The sequence below is a fragment of the Mobula birostris genome, chromosome 23, assembly GCF_030028105.1.
Source record: "Mobula birostris isolate sMobBir1 chromosome 23, sMobBir1.hap1, whole genome shotgun sequence".
Taxonomy (NCBI): Eukaryota; Metazoa; Chordata; class Chondrichthyes; order Myliobatiformes; family Myliobatidae; genus Mobula; species Mobula birostris.
The window spans coordinates 16,767,973-16,790,079 of record NC_092392.1 but is presented as its reverse complement, the minus strand read 5'-3'; the positions used below and the strand labels follow the sequence as shown (position 1 = coordinate 16,790,079).

At 37.3% G+C, this 22,107-nt stretch overlaps 1 protein-coding gene across 1 annotated transcript in view; it reads right to left on the bottom strand.

Moving 5' to 3' along the window:
- Positions 1–2,832: 2,832 nt before the first annotated feature.
- Positions 2,833–22,107, bottom strand: part of gnai1 (guanine nucleotide binding protein (G protein), alpha inhibiting activity polypeptide 1) — a 41,342-nt gene continuing 22,067 nt past the window's right edge. The window contains exons 2-9 of the mRNA XM_072241627.1: positions 15,631–15,673; positions 15,383–15,524; positions 13,569–13,726; positions 12,433–12,561; positions 10,698–10,827; positions 8,938–9,091; positions 6,276–6,483; positions 2,833–4,839 (exon numbers count right to left, since the gene is read on the bottom strand). Of these exons, the coding sequence (XP_072097728.1) occupies positions 6,293–6,483; positions 8,938–9,091; positions 10,698–10,827; positions 12,433–12,561; positions 13,569–13,726; positions 15,383–15,524; positions 15,631–15,673 (947 nt within the window). The 3' untranslated portion in view covers positions 2,833–4,839; positions 6,276–6,292. The remainder of the gene's footprint in view (positions 4,840–6,275; positions 6,484–8,937; positions 9,092–10,697; positions 10,828–12,432; positions 12,562–13,568; positions 13,727–15,382; positions 15,525–15,630; positions 15,674–22,107) is intronic.

Genomic DNA, 22,107 nt, shown 5'->3' with positions numbered 1-22,107 from the left:
TTGGGAACAAGTCACACTGAAATTTGTTACCCATTAAACGTAGTAAGATGAATTTCAGGGAAGGGATGCAATCCTGAGCACAATAAAACAATAGTATAACTTAAGATTTTAATGTTTTATGTACTGAGGTATGTGTTATAGATCAAGTACTCTGATCTTGAAGCCACCAAAATTCTAATGAAAGCTGTTAGATAAAATCAAATGGTAAAACAAACAATAAAACAATCAATCATTAAGTGTCAGTTGCCACAGTTAAGTAGAAAAAGTATTGGCCTATAAAGGTGGGTGGAAACAATGGGCTAGGACAGTATAGCTGATTAGGTTTTTTTTAAAAGACCTTAAAGAAATGTACTTTCAAGTGACAAATGAAAAAAATGCTTTTCAATGTTGGATTTGTAGTTGTTACACCAGATGAAAGAGTACAAGTTTATGCTTGCTTAAAACTAGTAAAACCACAGCTAAAGGAATACCTTGAGCAATCTTACGAATGACATTTTAAAAAAAAACCTACAGCCAGAATAATGAATCTTTTTTGAGGAAGACTCGTATTACTGCCCATTCCTATCTGACCTTGAGATGGGGGTGGTGAATTATGTTCTTCAGTGTTATTTCCTTTTGGTCCCCCAGATGCTGCAAGAAATAAGGCCTTCCGGACCTTCGAGCCATGCTGCCCAGCAACCCCCAATTCAATTCTAGCCTAATCATGGGACTGACAACTTACAACAATCAATTAACCTACCAACCAGTATGTCTTCGGACTGTCAGAGGAAACTGGAACACCCGGAGAATGTACAAACACCTTACAAGCAGTAGCAGGAGTTGAACCCAAGTCACCTGTACTGCGAATTGTTGTGCTAACCACTATGCTAGCAGGCTGCCCCTAGGTTAACCCTCAAACGGGGACTAAGTACTCCCTACCCTCTTTTGTTGATTGTTGGGTGGAGAGGCCAGAATTTAGAGCAAACGATGACACACGGCATTAGATTTTTAAGTCAGGAAGGGATGCAACTTGGAAAAGAAACTCAGATGGGTGTTCCCTTGTGCTTGCTGCCTATGCTCTTCAAGTTTGACAACCATTGTATACACTCTACAAAATGCACTGCAGTTACACTGAAATTATTAGTAGGAGGAAAAGTGTGAATCATGTGGCAATCAAGTACTTTCCTTTGTTCTGGATGTTAGCTTTAACTGCTGATGGAGCTCCACTCACGAGGCCAATGGACATTATTCCATCGTACCACAACAGAAATTGGAGGCATGAGCAAGTATCATCGTGGCAGTGGCTGGGCCTGATGCAAGATCTCAACTAGAAATATTGACAATTCCTTCCTCCTTCACCTCCAGCAGCTTGTTTTTTTGTTTGGCTCTCGACTCCATATTTTACAGCCTCTTGCATCTCTATTCCATCCTATACCCGACGTGCATTACAGATGGAATGGGCATGAGATGACAGAAAGCATATCTCTTGCTATAGGATGCCAGCCTCTGACTTGCTCTGTCAACCATTGTATTTGTGACAGGCCCACAAGTTGTGCTTCTGGGCAAAAATAACCTCCAGATATGTTGATGTCAGACTGAGCAATAAGATTGTCACAGGGCTACTGCAATGATCTGTACAGCAGAGATTGACCCATTCAAAACCACTACATCTACTCTGTGCAACAGTGAAGTACAGAACAATGGAGATCAAATGCAATTTGCAACTAGGTCATTCCATTCCTGGGCTGAGCATTGAATGCACAGTGGTTTTGTCACTTACTGTGTTAAGGGGCTGGACTGCACTGTGCATCTGGCACCCTAGCACATGCTAGCCATTGCTGGCATATTATTTGATTTGGATGCTATCTCTAACATTAAGGGAAGGCTGAATTTCTCTAGTTGAAGCTGATTTAAATGTTAATTTTTAAAATAAATTGTAATCAACTTCAACTAGAGACATTCAGGGACATCTGCCATCACTTTATAGCAGGGGTTCCCAACCTTTATTATGCCAAAGACCAATACCACTAAAGGGATCTGTGGACCCCAGGTTGGGAACCCCTGCTTTGCAGATTAGAATAAGCTTGATGGTGCTGTTAGAGGAGTAGTCAGATTAACTTTGTACCATTTCATGGATTGAAATTACCCAGGCAGCTTTCCACGTTGTCAAAACACTGGAACAAGTTGCTTGTCAAGCACAAGCAATGTAGCTGCAATGTGTTCTGGTTACACAATCTTCTCAGCTGTTTCAATACACCTAGTGAACGAGAGAGACTTCGATAACGGTGGGGATATAAAAGTTTGAACTGGATCATCCAATTTATCCCTTCAGGCAGGGCACTGTAACAAATGTTTCAGCTTGGCCTCAGTACTAAGATGTTTTTGTAGATTTCTCTTTCCACAAAATGGCTAACAGAGAAAAATATAATTTGTTTTGAATAACAGAGCAAACATTCAAGTACAAGTCAAAGCAGCAAGGGTGTTTTGCGTGCATATTATTTAAGTTATTATAGCCCTTAATTGGAATTACTGTTGGAAGCAGCGAGGTGTTATAAGAATATGGGAACATGGAACTTGATTAACTACTCTCAGGTGGAGAATAGACGACTACATAAGGCAAGTGATCAATTTTTTGACAAAGACCCAGATTAAGCAATGATAAGCAAACAGCCACCAGATTGGACTTAAAATTTACAAAATGAAACTGTGCAAAAACAAGATTTGGTCTTTGTGACAAAGTAACCCATACACTCCCCATAGCTGTCTGAAATATATGTGCTCAGGAAAAGATATGAGATACTGTATATCCACTTGCACAAACGTGATATACAAAGACAAGACAGAGGCGACCGGTCATTGAAAATAAGACAGGAGTCCAGAACTCAAATTTTATTTAAGCTCTTACTGACATCCATAATGGTACAGACCAAGTTCAAAAAAGCAGTAGTAATGATCACTAATATGAGTCAGTAGCTTCTAATCATCTTCTCAAATCCTACATTTTTCCAAGAATTACACCAAATAGTTCCACAATTAAATTCCGCCTCTTTCTGTATGAGTGTAATCAATAGATTGTGGATCAAGCTGCACATATCAGAAAATGTTTATGAAATAAGATCAGGGTGATAGAAAAGTTGCTCACCAACAAGGCACAAATTATTTGGACTAACTGTAAATAATTCTTTATTGATTATTAGCTATCCAAGTCCTAATTTCCTCTTACAGATGAAGAGGATACATTTCAAAGAAAATCAACAAGGATAATGAAGCATACGTTTGTTGATCCAACGTACATGGATTAATAGTTTGGTAACTTTATAAATTGTTACATTAAAAATCAGTGACTTTAGCAAATTTTCTTTTAACGTTAACCTGCAGGTCAACAAACTAAAAATAAATTTTACATAAATTCATCTGTACAGTTAGTACATTTAACAACAATTGTAGCCTACATCACTGAAATACACAAAATAGCTCCAAAAGGTGTTAAATTTTATTTAGGTACCTGCTTTTAGTCTGCATATTCTTTAGGGTGTAGGCAACAGTTATAACAGTATAAAAGCATGTTGATAATGACTGCATTCCCACATTGCAGTATAAGAATGCATGCACTTTATGCTTATTTTGCTTTACATAACCATATCTGACCCAGCTTAAGTTAGAATTAAATGCTAAAATTGGTCAAACATATGCACAGGTGACACTAGTTTAGACAAAAATCATCTAGACACCAGCACTAAAAAAAATGTAAAGTATCTACAAAATTTACTAAATGACAGCTTTTGCCAAGATTTCATGAATACATTTTACATACTTCCATATTATGGTAGTAAAAAGAACAGATTCAAGACAATCTTAAGTTAAGCACTTAAGCAGCAAAATTCATCACCTGCACAAGGATAAAGAAAGTAATGCAGCAGATAATGGAGGAGCTGGTAGACTGTACAGCAGAAAGCATTTGAAACAGACTTCCAACTTGACCTCAAATGTGAGAGTTACAGCTTAAAAAATGTACTTCTGTAAATGTAAACTCAAAAGTACCTTTATCTCTGGTGCTGTTGATCAGAATTCTATGTTGTAAAATGTCATCCTTTCTGTAAGTGGAGTGGACATCTTTTTGGTGGAGCACATCTTCTCAAATTTAGTAGACACTGCCAGAGTGACTGCAATTTTATTAAGTGATACGTTTGGTCTTTCTACTCTCTCAAATACTCAATGAATCGTTCCAAAGGATACATGTACAAACGTTAAGTCTTGAATACAAAAATGCTTATTTTGATCAGTTAAAAGTGTATAAAATATTGGCATTACCTTTACGGCAATGTAGAACAACAATCGTTAGTACTCTGCTGTCAGCAGCAGAGAACTGATTAAAACCCTTCTTAAATGGAGCAGAACATAGCATTATGCTCCCAATCATGGTGTGGAAGCAAATAAAGGTGATGATCACAAGAAACTTGTTAGCTTGATACATTCATGCTACATTCTGCCAAGCATAGTACCCTGCACAATTAACAAGGCATGCAGAACTAACCAAAGCTAGAAAGGAAATGTGCCCTTATTGTCTTGAGTAAGCCAAAGTACAAATTTTCCTCCTCTTAGAGGTACAATTCTAAGATTTGAAGGTCTTCGGAAAATAAACTTGTAAAACATCTTACAATAAACAATGCTACAGTTACAGGCAAACAAATTGGACAAAATACTCAAAGTATACTATTCTAATTACTTATAAAATATACAAGACAAACATAAATAAAGCTGTTACAACTGGCAAATTGTACAGTACTGGTCCTCCAATCAGTATGTCTTCCCTTAACTTTAATCCAGAAGCAGACAGTTTGAACTGAAGTTATTTTCAATCTGTAATAAAATAAAACCCTCCATTTAAAAAAGCTCTCCACACTTTTTTTTTTAGAAACATTTGTGATATAGCACTACATTCAAATAATTTTAACAATTGCATTTCCAAACTGAAAAAGGCTTATATTTACATCACCAGTACAGCCAAATACACATTTTATTTAGTGACATATTTTGAGAAATTGGAAGTCACCACCGCAATATTGAATACTTATCTAACAAGGAAATCATTATTACCTATGCAAAAATCTGAACTAGTGACTTGTATTCAAAAGTTATTCTTATCCATTAAGAGCAGATTCAGATTTATTTATCATGTGTACAACCAAACATACGGTGAAATGCATCACTTGCATTAACAACCCACACAACAAGCTAAGGATGTGTTGGGGTCAGCCCAGAAGCGCTGGCACACATTCCAGCATGTTCACATTAATCAGAACACCACAAACAACAACAAAAACAAACATTTTTCGCACACTCCCACCCACTCATGAAGATGGACAGACATCTGACTACAGGACAGGCTGCCGATGGAATCCTTGGCCCTGGATTCTCAGACATCAGCCTCTAACCTCCAGCCCCTGGCCCACACTCAGATATCAGGATTCCAACTTCCAGATATTTCAACCCAGAGGCTTTGGCTCTCAGGTTTCAACCTTCAGACCCGCCAACTTCTGTCTTCAACCTTTGACCTTCAACCCTGATTTACAGGACTTTGAACTTCAGGCCTTGACCTCTGAACTTGCACAGACCTCTAACTCTGGGTCTCACCAAGCTGGGGGACAGAGAGTTGCCAGCCCTCATCCTCATGGCCTGACACCCACGAGGACGAGGGCTGAGCAACTCCAAGATTTCTGGCCTTTGTCCATGGAGCACTCCAATCAGATTGACCACTGGCTCCTGCCTGACTCTTCATTTGCTACCCTGACTCCAAACTTGCCCTCATCCTTGTCCCTAATATGATCCACCTCATTGTCTCCATGTCTGAGTGATGACCTAGATAGACGTCGCAGCCTGATGCCATCTTGAACTGGAAGCTTCAAAAGCATTAGATTTCATATTGACAACATTACCCATGATTTTTGCAGAAGTATATGAACGGCCACCCAAACAATCTAGATTTCAACTACAATGAAATCTGAATTAAGTTTTGTACATTAAAAGAACTACTCAAAAAATTGTTGTCAATAAGAGAATTAAATAAAGAAAATTAAGCTACAGGAATTATTTGTGGTATAAGATAATGGAGAGATTTTGGGGATGGGTGGGAATAAAGTAAAATTCTAAAGCTTGGTGATTTCCAACAAAGACTAGAAGATCAACTGTAAAGGCTTTCCAATGTATCATTTTACAAACAGCTCCCCACCCCCCCACACATTCCAGCTGAAAAATTCTACCTTGCCTATCAAAAGAAAAAACAAAAGGGAACTTACCAATCCCTTCAACAGCTTTAAAACAGACCGCAGTCCTTTAAATTATTCTTTATAATGACATCAGTGACAGCGTCAAACACAAACTGCACATTTTTGGTGTCTGTGGCACATGTAAAGTGGGTGTAAATTTCCTTGGTGTCCTTTCGTTTGTTCAGATCTTCAAACTGACATTGTATGTAAGCTGCAGCCTCTTCATATGTGTTTGATCCTGTATAAAAGAGTAAACAAAAGCAATGGTAAAACACCAAGCCTATTATGAAATGCTCACTTCCTGTCACAACAGCCTTTATTATATTCTTAACTGCACTATACAGACCATTCTATGGATACAAGGCCCATAAATTATATTTCAAGCCAAATAAGCAGTCTTTTGAGGCATTCTTGTCATGGGACCAAATTGATTGGTATAAGTACTTAGCAACAAAGCAAAACAAAAAACACACATCATTCCTTTAAGATGGTGCAACTTTAAGTGAATTACAAGAACAAGACACAGCACTAGGGACCAATGATTATAATCTCATACATTTGGTTTAAAGACCACATTGAACTGTGGCCTTTCTGCTTGATCAATATCCCAAAACAACCATGCTATGATAGCCAAAATAAACAAAGTAATTGTGCACACAAGAAGTCAAAGCAGTGTTCAATGTGGATTTGCCAAGACAAACACCTTACAAAGGAATTCAATTCTTCAGTTACCAGTAATTGACAAGTTTTTTTTTGACATGTTCAAGTCTACATAGCAACAACACCACCTTGGATTTTGACAGTTTACTATATAGTACAATACTGTACTGCATTCAGTAAATTACCTCATCCAAACCACGTCCTCTTCAGATTGTGCCACCTCCCAAACCACACAATCCAGGCTAATTTTGCAACCACCCAACTCCAAGGCCATAGCTGGAATACTACAACCACGTCTGATCCCTTTAAGTAAACAGCACTGAACACACACACAAAAAAAAACACAGGAGACTGCCAGACCTATCAACCCTATCTCACCATTCAGTAAGACTGTGTCTATAACGGCCTGTACACTACTACTGTGGCAGTTCCCAGAACCATCAATTGCTCAATCTTTCAAATATTATCTCCACTGTAAAGCAATTTGATGGGCTGACTCCACCACCCACAATGGGGAGGGGAGGTGGGGGAGAGGAGGATTGGAGATTAGGGAACCACAGAGAAGATTCACTACCCTCAGAAGATTCACTACCCTCAGAAGAAATAGCTATGAATCTTAGTTTTAAAACAGTGGCTTCTAGTTCTGTAGCCACGTTCCCTTGTTGGCCACTCTTCCACTCAGGAAAATATCTCTAGCTTGACATTATCAAGCTGTGTTACGATTTTGTGGTCAAACAGAGTCATCCCTCATTCTAAATTCCAAGGAATACATAGTCAACTGTGTCAGAACTGCTTCCTGTGACAGAATGCTCATCCCTAGAATTAGCCTCCTTAGGACTGCCTCCAATGCTGCTATATTTTTTTTGACGTAGCCTCACAACCACAACAAAATCTTTATATATTCAAACTGATGGGTACAAGAATAGTATCTAACAACCAAGCAGAACAAGACTCACATGTCATTCCTTTAGGGAGGTGCACACTTCAAGTGAATTACACTTAATTATAATAGAGGCCTTCATGCAGTTTACCTCTTAACTAGTTAAGATTTATGTAGCTGGATCCCTCTCAACTTCACTCAGTTGTAGTCCTTCCCTATGTAAATATAAACTAGCTTTTTGATTCCATTTACCAAAGTGCATGATCTCACACATCCCCATATTGAACTCTATTTTCCAGGTATTCTCCCAGTCACTCAATCTATATCCTGTTGCAGAATAACATTACCTGCATAAAAACATGCCCGTCACCTAGTTTCACATCCTTGTTTTCGTATCCTTCTTCTAAGGTACTTCACTAGTAATATCCCTCCAGCCTGAAAGGACCTATTTTTTCAATGACGACCGTTTTTTCTTCTTCCTCCAACACTCTGGGCTCTTCATATATACACCAGTCTCTTATGGCCCTTGCTAAATGCCTTTTGGAAACCTAGATTCATCTATAGGCTCCCTCCGTCAACATTTCCTGAGGATTTGAACAAACTTGTCAAAAAAAAATTATCTTTCTTAACTTCATGTTGACAAAGTTTGGCAATATTCAGCTTTCTTAAATGATTGGTTATTTCATCTTTGATTATTGATTCCACAATCCTGTCAATAATAGATGCAAAACTAACAGGCCTTTAGTTCCCCATTGTCATCCTCCCTTTATCAACAAGTCACATTAGCTGTTTTTCACACCTACTATGTCACATTTTTATAGACAGATCCACAGAAATTCTTGCCATTTGTTGTGACATATACACAACTTTTCTCTCAGAATCAACTTTCTCTTCTGATAAGCTTTCAGCATTTTTGCGGCTGGATCCTAAAATCTTTGCTGCTTTCTGGACTATCACCAGCTCTTAGACATCACCTTTTCAACTTAACATTATCCTTTTGTTGACCACTTTCTCATGGAATTCCTTGCTGAGAGCTGGTAATAAGCTAGCTAAAAAAGGCTGACTAGAAGCATTTTTAACATTTGAAAGGTTAATATGATACCTATCAAGTATGTCATGTCTGGTATTTTCATGCAAATATTGAAGTGTTACCTGCATACTCAGGAAAGCAAATTGTAAGAGGACTCCTCTTTATCTTCTCTTCAAACAGATCTTTCTTGTTCAAAAACAGTATGATAGATGTGTCTGTGAACCATTTGTTGTTACAGATGCTATCAAATAGCTTCATGCTCTCATGCATTCGATTCTGTGCAATAGAATTAGTATAATATTTTATGATTTGATTCAATCTGTACAAATAACCTGGCTTCAATTCAATACATCACAGTTGGACAGCTGAATTTTCAAAATTGTTGTCTTCTAGACCAGTTATTTAAAACCTGTTGTCTGCACTACTTGTGGACATATTAAATTCCCCGGGATTTTTCAAAGAACAATTTTTTCCTAAATGTTCAAACCAATATTACTCCGATAATATCTCCAAGTTTACATCTCAGTGGGCTTAACGTTACATCCAAATTATCAAGACTGACAATCTAGCACTCCCCAAGTCCAACACTGAAGTGTCAGCATGGAAGTTAGCAACAATTCTCTACTGAAACTGCAAACGAGAAAATCTGCAGATGCTGGAAATCCAAGCAACACACACAAAATGCTGGAGCAACTCAGCAGGCCAGGCAGCATGTATGGAAAACTGTACAGTTCACATTTCACACTGAGACCCTTCAGCAGGACTGGAGGAAAACAGAAGAGTAGAGTTTGGGGGTGGGGGGGGTGGAGAAAACACAAGGTGATGGGTTCACCTATCTCCCTGTGTTTCTCCCTCCCCCCCCCGCCAACTCTACTCATCTTTTTTTCCCCTCCAGTCCTGCTGAAGGGTCTCAGCCCAAAATGTCGACTATACTCGTTTTCATAGATGCTGCCAAGCCTGCTGAGTTCCTCCAGCATATTGTGCGTGTTGCTTCTATTGAAATTGATCCCATGATATTTTGTCTTCAAGTGCCTAACACAAACAAAAATAAATTTTTTTAAAGACCAATCCATGCAAATCTTTTCACCAAGTTGAAAGGCTATCAATTTCTTTTGTGAAATTAACATATATTTGCAGCTGTTAATGCCACCATCAGGGATAGCTTTACAAAAGACATACTAGAGTGATGGGTCAGAGACCAATATGTACACAAAAAAAAAAATCAACATAGTTGACTAATGAAAAATAATGACATTTTAATAATAGTTCAATTTTTAAATATTCTGTAGACGTGTCATTTGTTAAAATTGTTCTAATTACCTTTAAAGAAAAAAACAACTATGACCTGTGGTACTGAACTCTTCACTGGAAATTTGTTGCAAAATAATTCAATACTTATGATTACTTCCAGATAATATGCATTTGTAGATTCCACTCCTTCTGCTTCCATCTCTTTGCAAATGATATTTTGACCCTACAAGCCAAATGTACATAGCAATATCCAAATAGATACTGCAGTTTTCCCCACTCAACTTTTCCTGATGCCAGTCACCAATGACGAGAATTTTAGTTCAGCAAACAGCCTTATTCTACCCCCAATGTTGCACCAACAAACAGCATTGTACCTTGAATCTGAACTATTGTATCATTTCTTAATGCATGTATTACTAAATAACAATAAAAGAGGACTGCGTGTCTTCATAATCTAACAAATACAAGAATGCCATTTCAGCATTAGGAACAGATTACTTGCCTTTGGTGACTAAGAATGCAAGATGACTACCTTTAATTAATTAACAGAAAGGGGGTTAGGGAAAAAAAAGGGGCCACAGAATGTATCTATTTAGGACCTGCTTTAAAAGAGCATCATTCATCCACTTACCATCTCCTCATCTTCAGCAAGCACGAGATCATAATCACTGAGAGCCACACAAAATATAATGGCAGTTACTCCTTCAAAGCAGTGGATCCACTTTTTGCGCTCAGACCTCTGGCCTCCCACATCAAACATTCTAGGAGGAAACACCAGAGAATATTTTGCATTTAAAAACATCTGACGTAATCAACTTAAAAAGACTACACAAAAATCCGTCAACTCAGGTCACTAAGGTTGGTGTACTTGAGAAAGGCAAGAGATCCTGCAGATGCTGGAAATTCAAAGCAACACACACAAAATGCTGGAGGAACTCAGTAGGTCAGGCAGCATCTATGGAAAGGAGTAAACAGTCGGTGTTTCAGGCCAAGGCCTTTCATAGGACTGGAAAGGAAAGGGGGAAATGCCAGAATAAGAAGATGGGGGGAGGGGAAGGAAAACAAGCTAGAAGATGGGTACAGGAGGATGAAGTAAGAAGCTTGAGAAGGACATGTTTTTATAAGTACATAATGGACAGTTATGGATACAGTAGTTACCCTAGCCATGTGCTTCACAAGCTTAACTGTAATACAAACAGTCCTCATCTCAACCATTAAGAACACTACAAAAAATTTGGACAGATCTTCTGAATTCTGAAAATCACAGACCAAAGCACTTCCTACTCAAACCATCAAATCAATAACAGACAAGGATGCAACCTGAATGTAGCAGACACAGGTGCTGCTTAACCACTGTGGCAGCACAGTGTAGTATAATGGACTTGCAGTACAGCTAGCGATCTGATTCACTGATCTAAAGACACAAATTCCAAATTCTTATAGGTAGCTGGGGAAATAAAATTTATTATGAAAACAAAAATGAAATAAAAAGGAAAATATCCTTGATACCATCTGATTTATCGGATTCATTTACATCCTTTGGGGAAGGAAAAATGCTTTCCTTCCTGAAATCTAATCTCAGACCTACCTATGCTGGTTGGCTCTTCACTACCTCAAGTTCTCAAAATATGAAGGTACAAATAATCAACACATTAGCCTACACCTTTAAGAATGCATTTATATTTGAAGCATTATAGGGAATTCTACGAGTTAGTTTGGTTATCCAAACTTTGGTATTTCAATTCAGCCTGACAACATTTAGAACTTCATAGGAAGTGTTATGTTTTTTTTAAACAATGACTGCTAGCAACTGAATAGTGACCAAAGAATGGAAAGTGCCCCAATCTCACTGTAATCGTTTCATATGGATACAATCATGACATGAAATATACCATACTGTTCAAAGCCCTTTCCAAGCCACTTCTCAATTGTATTATTTGAACGTTTTTGGCAACTTGTTTAAATGATTCAAAATTTTCTGCAGAAAATTCTTGCCAAAACAAAAAAAAAGTCTAGTTATGCTACAGTAAGATAACTGAATTATGTTCTACAGAATTTACGCTTATAGCCGAAGTGATAATGATGAAAACTTAAAACTCAGAAACAATGCCTTTTAAATTAGAACTGCATGATAGTGTTTTTGTATTGCATCTTATTCTGAATTCAAAGTTAAGTTGACTCAAAAGTACTATCATCACACATAGCTACAATACACACTGCTCAATTCAATTTACTGGACAATCCATATTTTGGTGAAATAGCAAGCTAAACTTTTCTATGCTCATTTTCAAGTTTCAAAACAAAAGTTTTGATCAGCGACGTGATTAAATTATAACAAAAATAATTGTAAGAATTACAATACTTACTTAAAGTGCAGGTCCTTAAACGTGAAATGAGTCTCCACAATGCCTGTTGTTTTAACTCTGGTCCTCAAAACATCTTGCTGAGTTGGAATGTAACTTGCTTGTGCAACCCTATCTAAATCATTCAGATAACTGAAAGCAAAAGAAGTGATCAACACTATGGTGATTCTCAAATCTTTTTCAACATTTCCATGAACTCATAGTAAAATCCTTAAGGCTAAGTTGATTAAAAAAAAAACATTTGAAAGCATTTACCCCTTTTCTCATCCCAAGAACTAACTCCTTACTACTGTCCATTATCTGCACTGATTTTGTTCACTTACAGTCAATCAAAGAACATGGCAGCATACACTGGATAAATTCCTCTGTCAATAACTATTAAGAACTAACAGTTTTATAGCTCTACAGTAGTATTGGTAGTGTTCTAAATAATACTGCATTTCATTTAAATACATAATTTATTATTCAGTTAAACAGCAGTTTGTCTACTTTATACATTTTTAAAACTGTAGACACAATAGGGTCTTTTAAGAGACTCTTGGATAGGTACATGGAGCATAGAAAAAGAGGGCTATGGGTAACCCTAGGTAATTTCTAAAGTTAGTACATGTTCAGCACAGCACTGTGGGTCAAAGGGCATGTATTGTGCTGACAGTTCTCTATGTTTCTATCTCAATGAAATGTCCGCTAATTGGGGTAGCCACTTAATGAGGCCAAAATGTACTGATTCTGATGTGTCCAAATTAACTGCAAGCCACTGTATTCAAGTAGTTAGTCTCACATCAAACCTGAGTTGGTAGCTACTAAGGACATCTCCACACCAGTTGTTGAATGTCATTTAGAAATATGACATTGTTAGATGTGCTACCATTTAACAGCTCTGATTCACTTCCACTGAAATCAGTCTTTTTTAGATTAGCCCTGAATCGTCCAACTGACATTTCCCAGATAAAATGCTGCAAGTTGCTATATAAAAGCTTGCAATGTTTGGAGGCACCACATTACCTACAATATTTGGAACGTCATTTTTTTTTTAAAACTACAAATTCTCATTCATTTTATAGTATAAAATTGCTTCAGAGTGCTGAAGCAGTGGTGTTTCCCTATTTTCTGGGATTGCCATAGTGTATCATACTTACTATGCAGCAGAGTCATTCAGTTGATATTCTCTGGACCTACTAAAACATGCCTGAACACCACTATCCTTCCAGAGTCTTTTGATTACGCCTGCAAGTTCCACTGTCATAAAACCTTCTTCTGCAGCACCAGCCAAGACAAACAACTGGCGAGCATCATCCTAAGAGAAAATGTTGATATTTTGAATGAAAATTGATTTCAGAAACATCCTTAATGAAAAAGAAACAATAGGACCTAATGTTTGCCTAGAGCATGCTAAATTGGTGCATTTTTCTGCACTAGACCATACTTTGTTCAAGTATGAGAATGGCAACTTTTATTAACATTAACATAAAATTATTTTAATGACAGACCATAACTCAAAGTAAATAAATCTTCAAAAGAATTGTTACTCTAGCCAAAAGAAGTATGACTTGTATTAAAACAAAATTTTTTGAAACAGCTGACATTTAAAGACAGTGCCAGTGCAAATAAATAAGAAACCATATTATAAACTAAATATTTTAAATGGCATTTTTATTATGATGCGTTTCTGACTGCAGCAACCTTTTCAAGGGATTGATGTTTCCATCGGAACGGCAAAATAAACGCGCTAATTTTAGCAAAACTGGTGACTAGGAGACATATCATTTTGAGTAGGATTTGCTCACCATCTATCAACTTGAGCAAATGAAGAAGTTTACCTGAAATGGCATCAGCAACTTGAATCAGGGTATTAAAAGCCAACAAGTTACAGGAGTATTTTTACATGTAAAGGACAAGCAAAATTCATAATCCCAAAGGAGTAGGATTAGAAGACATTTTAACTGGTTGTATCACTTTCTGGTATGGAGGGGCCACTATATAGGATCAGAAAAAAACTACAGAATGTTGTAAACTCATCATGGGCATTAGCCCCCACAAGCATCAAGGACACCTTCAAAAGGTGATGTCTCTAAAAGACCCCAATCACCCAGGACATGCCCTCTTCTCACTGCTACCATCAAGGTGGTGGTACAGGAGCCTAAAGTCACACACTCAACATTTCAGGAACCACTTTATTTTTTATTTATTTAGAGACAGTAAAGAATAGGCCCTTCTAATCCTTCAAGCTGCATGCCCAGCAACCCCTGACAACCACAATTTAACCCTAACTACGGGACAATATACAATGGACAGTTAACCTACGTGGTACATCTTTGGAAAGTGGGAAGAAACTGGAGTAATCCCACGCATTCCATGGGGAGGACAAGCTGAGACTCCTTACAGCAGATGTTGGGATTGCATTACGCTAACCGCTATGCTTCGTCCCCTCTGCCAAATGATTTCTGAACGGACAATGAACCTTTGTACGTTACATTACTAGTTTTCTTTTTGCTCCTATTAAAAAATGTTAATATATACTTTGTATTGTAGTTTAGTTTTTTCGTTATGTATTTTTAAGTGCAGCTGCTGCAAAAAAAAATTTAACAACACATGCCAGTGATATTAAACCTGATCCTGATTTTGATTCTGAAATGAAAAATGAAAAACACAATTAGTCTCCCTTTCATTAAATGGATAATCCGCGATGATGCATGGAATGTGAAGCACAAGTGAAAGAAAGGTTGCACATAATCCATGCACATATTTGATTGGACACATTTTGAATTGACACTGACGTGAAACAAATGGATCTTCTTCATCCTTCCTACTATATTGACGGTTTCATTGAACTATCAAGTTCAAATTACTCAAGCTTGGCCACATTTTATCTTTCATTTGCATTGGAAAAGCATTTGCAAGATTAGACCTTGGGCGACCATAAAATTAGTTAAAATTTTGCCATTACACTTACTGCTCTCGCAGAATCGCCGAAGTCTATCTTCAATCTTCCCATTGCTCGAATGATGGCAATAATGGACTGAATTGTGTTGCTGTACACAACAGCTTTATATTGCTTACATTCTTCTTCTGAATAACCAGCCTCATGTATAATCCTGCAGACAAAAAAGTGTAATAATTTATAATCTCTTAATACAAAAATCGGATAACCCACCATCCCCTCCGCACAGATATCTAGCGCCCAGCCAAAAAAGCACTTACTTCATTTGTTTAACAATGGTGCTTTTGCCAGATTCACCAGCACCTGTGAACAAATGGAAACAAAATCAAATGTAGTTTATGTAAAACAATTTCTGTCACACTCCTCTCTCTTCCTGTCCTCCCCTACCCCACCCACTACAACCCTGACCCATGTCTAACCAAGCTGTCTGACACAAATGCTGGAGGGAGAGTACACAAAATAAGTTTTCATTACAAAATAAATTTACTGTTTCACCAGAAAAATACTGATTTTCCTAGGACACACAAGGACATATCAAATCCCACATTTATAAAGTTACTTCACCAGTGAAATCTAGACACAGGCAGGAGTATACTTTATTTGCCCTAGTAATGGTACGCTATACAGCAGTTCCAGGTGTATTCTTTTCAGTTAGAAAATTACAGCATCTCATCTTAATCAATCATACAGTTGACCTCTGCACTATGGGAGTATAAGGAGTGTGGTATGAGGGAAGTATTCTCATAATTCTAGGTTTCAGAAATTTCTGTAATATCAAGCCCCATCATCTGTACAAGCATCAAGAAAAGTGAGTTGAAAAAAAATACATCTTTTTCCCCCAACTTAAATTTCATAAGGACAAGTTTCTGTTCCATATCCGAGGTTTTTGCTAATGAATTGTGAATTCTGCAAGGAAAATTTCCATTACCCAAACTACCGCAGCAGAGAGATCACTTATATTGAGCTTAAAAAGTTCAAAGTGACACTCCAATGCAATACTGAACAGAAGTTGCATTGATTTCCATTCAGCTGAATTGAGGGAAATACAGCATTCCAACTGGAAGTATTTTAATGTCCAAGGTCTCCTGGTGCCCTGATTTGTTTTCACTTCTGAACATTGAGAAGCAAATTTAGCAATAATCTTATTTCTGTTTCACAATCTAATCACATGAATTGAACATCCTACCTCCTGGTACGTCTCAGTAATTACAAGAGTCTTAAAATCTTATGTTTTAAATTCCTTTGAGATAATGCACCAGAGAAAATGCAATCTATTTGAATACAACTTAAGTGTCCAACGTTCCTACTAGAAGGCGGGGAGGAGAAGATGGCAGCGCAACGCAGTGCACGTGGCCGCTCCGAAATGATATCATATTTGTTAAGTAGGGGCTGTGCACAATCCTGATTTGATGGAGACAGACGTGAGAAGCACGGAGGAACATCTGGAGAAACTTCTGAAATGCCTGCTTCGCTGCCGCAACAACTGTGCAATCGAGAATCTCCGGAGGGGAAGGCCCCAAATCCTCGGCTTTGCCTATTGCCTGTTCCCGGGGCTGGGGTCAAAGCGCTCGGCAGAGATGGTGCTCGGTGTCGGAGGGTCGAAGTTTTTGGATGGACTCAAGAGTCAGCTGTGGTCGGGTGCTTCCAGGGTGCTGCATCGGCAAGTTTGCGGCGCTGGAGGTTCATGGCAGGGAGAATTTTTTTTTCCTTCTATCGACCGCGTGAGACGATGGGGCTTTCGAGAGACTTCGAGATTTTGTTTTACCGTGCCCATGGTCTGTTCTTTATCAAATTACATATTGCTTTGCACCGTTGTAACTATATGTTACAATTGTGTGGTTTTTGTCAGTTTTTCAGTCTTGATTTGTCTTGTGATTCTGTGATACCATTCTGGAGGAACACTATCATTTCTTAATGCATGCATTTCTAAATGACAATAAAAGAGGACTGTGTGTCCTCATTATCTAATCTAGCCTAAAATTTTCTTTTATAAACAGCCGCACAGGCCAACTATTGCTCTGTGCAGGAAATTTTTACAAGGCTTGAAAACTGTGTAGTACTTTAAAATCCCAAATAAGAAAACAATCTGCAGATGCTGGAAATTCAAGCACAAAATGCTGCAGGAACTCAGCAGGCCAGGCATCATCTATGGAAGAGTAAACAGTCGATGTTTCAGGTTAAGACCCTTCATTAGAGCCAGAGAAAAAAGATCACATCAAAGAAAGAAGGTGGGGGGGGGGAAGGGGAGGAAGAAGTGCAAGGTGGTAGGTGATAGATGAAACCAGGAGAGGGGGAGGGATGCAGTAAAGAGCTGGGAAGTCAATTGGTGAAAGAGATAAAGTGCTGGAGAAGAGGGAATCATAGTGGAGGACAGAAAGCCATCAAAGAAAGGGAAGGGTGAGGAGCACCAGAGGGAAGCATTTATTATTTAGCAAATTTATGGATTATATTCACCAATGTAACTTCAAAATTATATTAACATTATATACAAGAAAATTCCAGCTGCGTGGCAACGAAGGTTGTGTGTGCAGGAGCATTTCAGTTCCTGTGCAGCCGCACACCTGTACAGCTTAGAGGGAACAGTGATCTGTCCCTTGTCTTGAAACGGAGAGAGAACAATATCAGATTAATTATTGTATCCAACCAATTACACCTACATCCTCAATGGAAAGTAATGAGAACAACAAGCAAACTTCTTTTACTGCACTTATTCCCATTTCATAATATTTTTAAAAAGTATTTCGCATACCCAGGAAGCATTAGGTTCAATCTTTCATTGTGCTAACAGCCTTGATAATGCAACACACACAAATTGCTGGAGGATCTCAACAGGCCAGCCAGCATCTAAAGGAAAAAAGTACAGTCGACGTTTCAACACTGCTGAGTTCCTCCAGCATTTAGGGTGTGTTGCTTGGATTTCCAGCATCTGCAGATTTTCTCTTGTTTAAGCCTTGGTAATGCAATTATTTTATATACTGTAATCTGAATATTTTTTCCCAACTCCATTTTATAGAAAACTAACAAAACTACTGCTAATCATGCCTAGCCAGTCACAAAAACTAGTTTATCAAACTGCTTCCTCCCTCAAATACACAGGCAATTTTTCCCTTAATTATTTCCTTTATTATATCATCTTCCACATCTTGCTTGCTTTAATTCGGAACACCTATATCAAGAACTAAACACTGGCTGTTTCAAAGCACTTTCATTAAAGTCTAATTTTATTTATTCTCCTTGAGGAAGCAGATTTTAGATGGCCTGAAAGGTCTTTGTCCAAAATGTCAACTGCTTATTCCTCTCCACAGATGCAGCCTGACCTGCTGAGTTCCTGCAGCTTTTTGTGTGTTGCTGCTCTACATTTTGAGCATCGGCAGAAATCTCTTCTGCTTAAGATTTTAACTGGGTTCATTCTGAACAACCTAGTATTCCTAAACTTTTTACATTTCAAAATGAAAAGCCTTGGTTGTTTTATGTTTGCCTATAAGGCCTTATATGTTGTGCAGAGATTTTGAGAAATTAAAGATAAAGAATATTGAGTGCAGAAATACACAAATTGGTCAAGAGCAGAAGGAAACAGTTAATATTAATATTTCCAGTGTTAACCTTTTCTTAAATTTTCAGTAAATTTCTAGGATAAAATTAATGTACATTTACTTAAAACGATCTGAGTACATTACAAAAATTGGCTACACAGGAGCATTAACCACCCGCCAACATAATTTTCCTACAGTTAAAACATACAGGGAAGTTACAAACTTTGTATTTTTCCACTGCAAATTTCTCAGAAGCAAAGGTACCTGAAACAGCCACAAGTTTATTTCATTACTGCTGCCTACGTTAGTACTGTTACATAGCTTAATTAAGAAAGGTATCAACAAAAGCGATTGCTTGTCAATTTCCAATGGCCTCCTATGGTGAAACTTGCAGCCTGTGTTAAGAGACAATTGCAACTGCTACAGAGACACATAAACCACTATTTCCACTCCCCAAAGGAAGACTTTTTTTTGCATTCGTCAATTTCCAAAGTAACTGCAGTGGTTTGCTTGTTCCTGAACAAAATAACGCTATCACTAATTCAGCCCAAATTTATAACTTTATAAACAACCTGCTTTATGGAAATGTGTTATAGCAGAACTGCCTGCGCAGGAAACCAAAGAGATACAATTTTGCAGGAACATGGTGAGGAAATATTAAATGACCAAAAGTTTAAAATAAATTTTTGTTTTGACAATTCTATTCTTCCAACTTGATGCATGCTGAAAGCTGTTACATAAATTCACATAAGACTGAGTCAAATGCACAGAAGTGAACAAATCCGTTAAGCTATAATTAGAATGTAATACAAAATTATACCTTTTTTTAAAAACAGCAATTAAAGTCTGAAGCTGGTGGTGGGGAAATGGGGAGGGTGCTGTGGGTTAAAGAAGTTTGTCAGAAAGCAAAAGATATTATGGTTAAACTAGGTTGCCAAATATAAATTTGACAAAATAGTGAATTCCGAAGTGCCCTTAAAAATGGAGGCTTTGCCATTCTAATCAGATATTGATTATGAAATATGAAAAATGGGAACAGTGTACCTTGAAAAAAAATGGTCTTACATTGATACAAGCTGGCAATCGGCTTAACTGAAGCAGCTGTGGAAACCTTTATAGAAGAGGGGAACTGCATAAACATCACTCAACTACAGAGACTTGATGCAAAACAAAAGAGACATTTCCTGGTGTGACAAACCATAATAAATATTACGGATATAATTTATATCACAGATGATGCCTTAAATTAAAACTTCCAGCAGAATTCTGCACTAAGGATCCAGATGGTATATTTTTTCTTTGCACTTGAGACTTAAATTTTGATTCCCCCTCCCCCCACTCAGTTTCAATTCTTTAAAGTACAGATGTTGCCTAATAACATATTTCACTATATGATAAGGACTTTTTTTTTCCTTTTTTCTTCCTTTACCAAACAGCTCCAATCTTGGTAGTGGGTTTAGATTTTTTTTGTATAATAAAATTATCACATTTCAATATTATGATTTAATTTAATTTACATGAATACAGGGTAATGAGATTGCAAGTGTGACTCAAATATAATGTATTTGGTATTATTTTATCTTTTTTTGACTTTATAATATATATATCTTCGTGTATTCTTCTACATAGAAATTAATAAAAATATTGAAAAAGAAAACTTCCTATATCTGGATTAGACTATTCTCTCCCTTGGTAGATTTAGACCAGAACTAACTACCAGCACTAAATCAAGAAAGCGTTCAATGATTTTCCACACCTGCTACCTTAATGAACACAATTTTTTTAAACCTTGGAAGTTGCATGGCAAGATGACGACTTCCTTTATAAAATGCAGTTATTGGCCAGTTGGAGACCTGAATATCACATGTATTGTCCCTTAAAAAGATTGAAAAAAAGCACTCTCTGCCCATTATATTCACAGCCTACAAAATCAATCTAATCTGACATAAATGATCAATTGTTCCCCTTATCACCAAATTTGCAATCTTAGTATTGTTAACATATTATGTCTTTATTTAGATTGTCAGTGCACATGCAACATTTTGATTCTATTACTATCTGGCTAAATATAGCAAAAAGAGAATTGAAGGCTGAAAAATTTAGTGGAGACTGACATTTCTACTAAAACTCATGTGCAAGAAGCAGTTTAATAACTAAAAATAAATCACTTTAATGGACCTGTATACCAATTCATTTAAACCTGGAATGTGCCAGGGAGATCTACAAACGTTTGTACTTTTGAGGATAACAAACCACCTAAATAGTCAAACTTAAAATGGCCAAAACCTTGTGCATAGTCTCTGTAATTTTACTCCAACTGGGTACTATGTTTAAAAGTGGAATAGATTGACTGAGAGGTGCCACTATGCCCACTCATTTCAGGAATATTCATTGTTCATTTATTTTTGAACTGATGCTAACACAATAACTGGAAACAAATGTTTGGCAGCAACATGCATGAACTATTCCCTTTCATGAAAAAACTCTTCTTAATGCATTTATATTAATTAGTGTAATTTTCATGGTCTCCATAAGTATTAATTCACAAAACACTGCAATATTTTAGTCCAATCAATAGCAACAGCCTGAAAAAAGATAACAACCACCAATTACCTTCCATTACTCAAAAAACCTTGACAAGGCAAATATCCCATTGGACATACACTGAACCACAACCTGAATATACAGCCCTAATTCAGTACAGAACACACTAAAGAATGGAACTTGTCCTTAGCAAACCCGGATCACCATCCACCAAGCCGAGCATTCAGTTAGTTTCCAGTTTCAAACTCAAACATTTCCTGCAGTGACCATGGATGGCATTGTTCTAATTGTATTTTACTATAGCATCAGTGAAATATTTTGACAATTTTCTAACCAATCCTTCTCAAATTGCCTTCGCCTTCTCCTCACAAAACTCAAATTCCCCATTTTTTTGTACAACAAATTACTAAGACAGACAATACAGCAAATAATTAGTCCCACTTCAATGAGGGAACAAAGGAACTAACCAAGATTTTCACTCATTTCCTTTTGCATTGTTTTCCAGCAAAGTATCCACACATACAAGCAAAGATGGATTGGATACAACTGTGATCTGGCTCTACTGCCAAATATGACAAACTGCTTCAAAATCAGGTTTATTATCACTGTCTTATAGTGCAAGAAATTTGAATTTGATATTTTGCAGAAATGCAAAGTCAC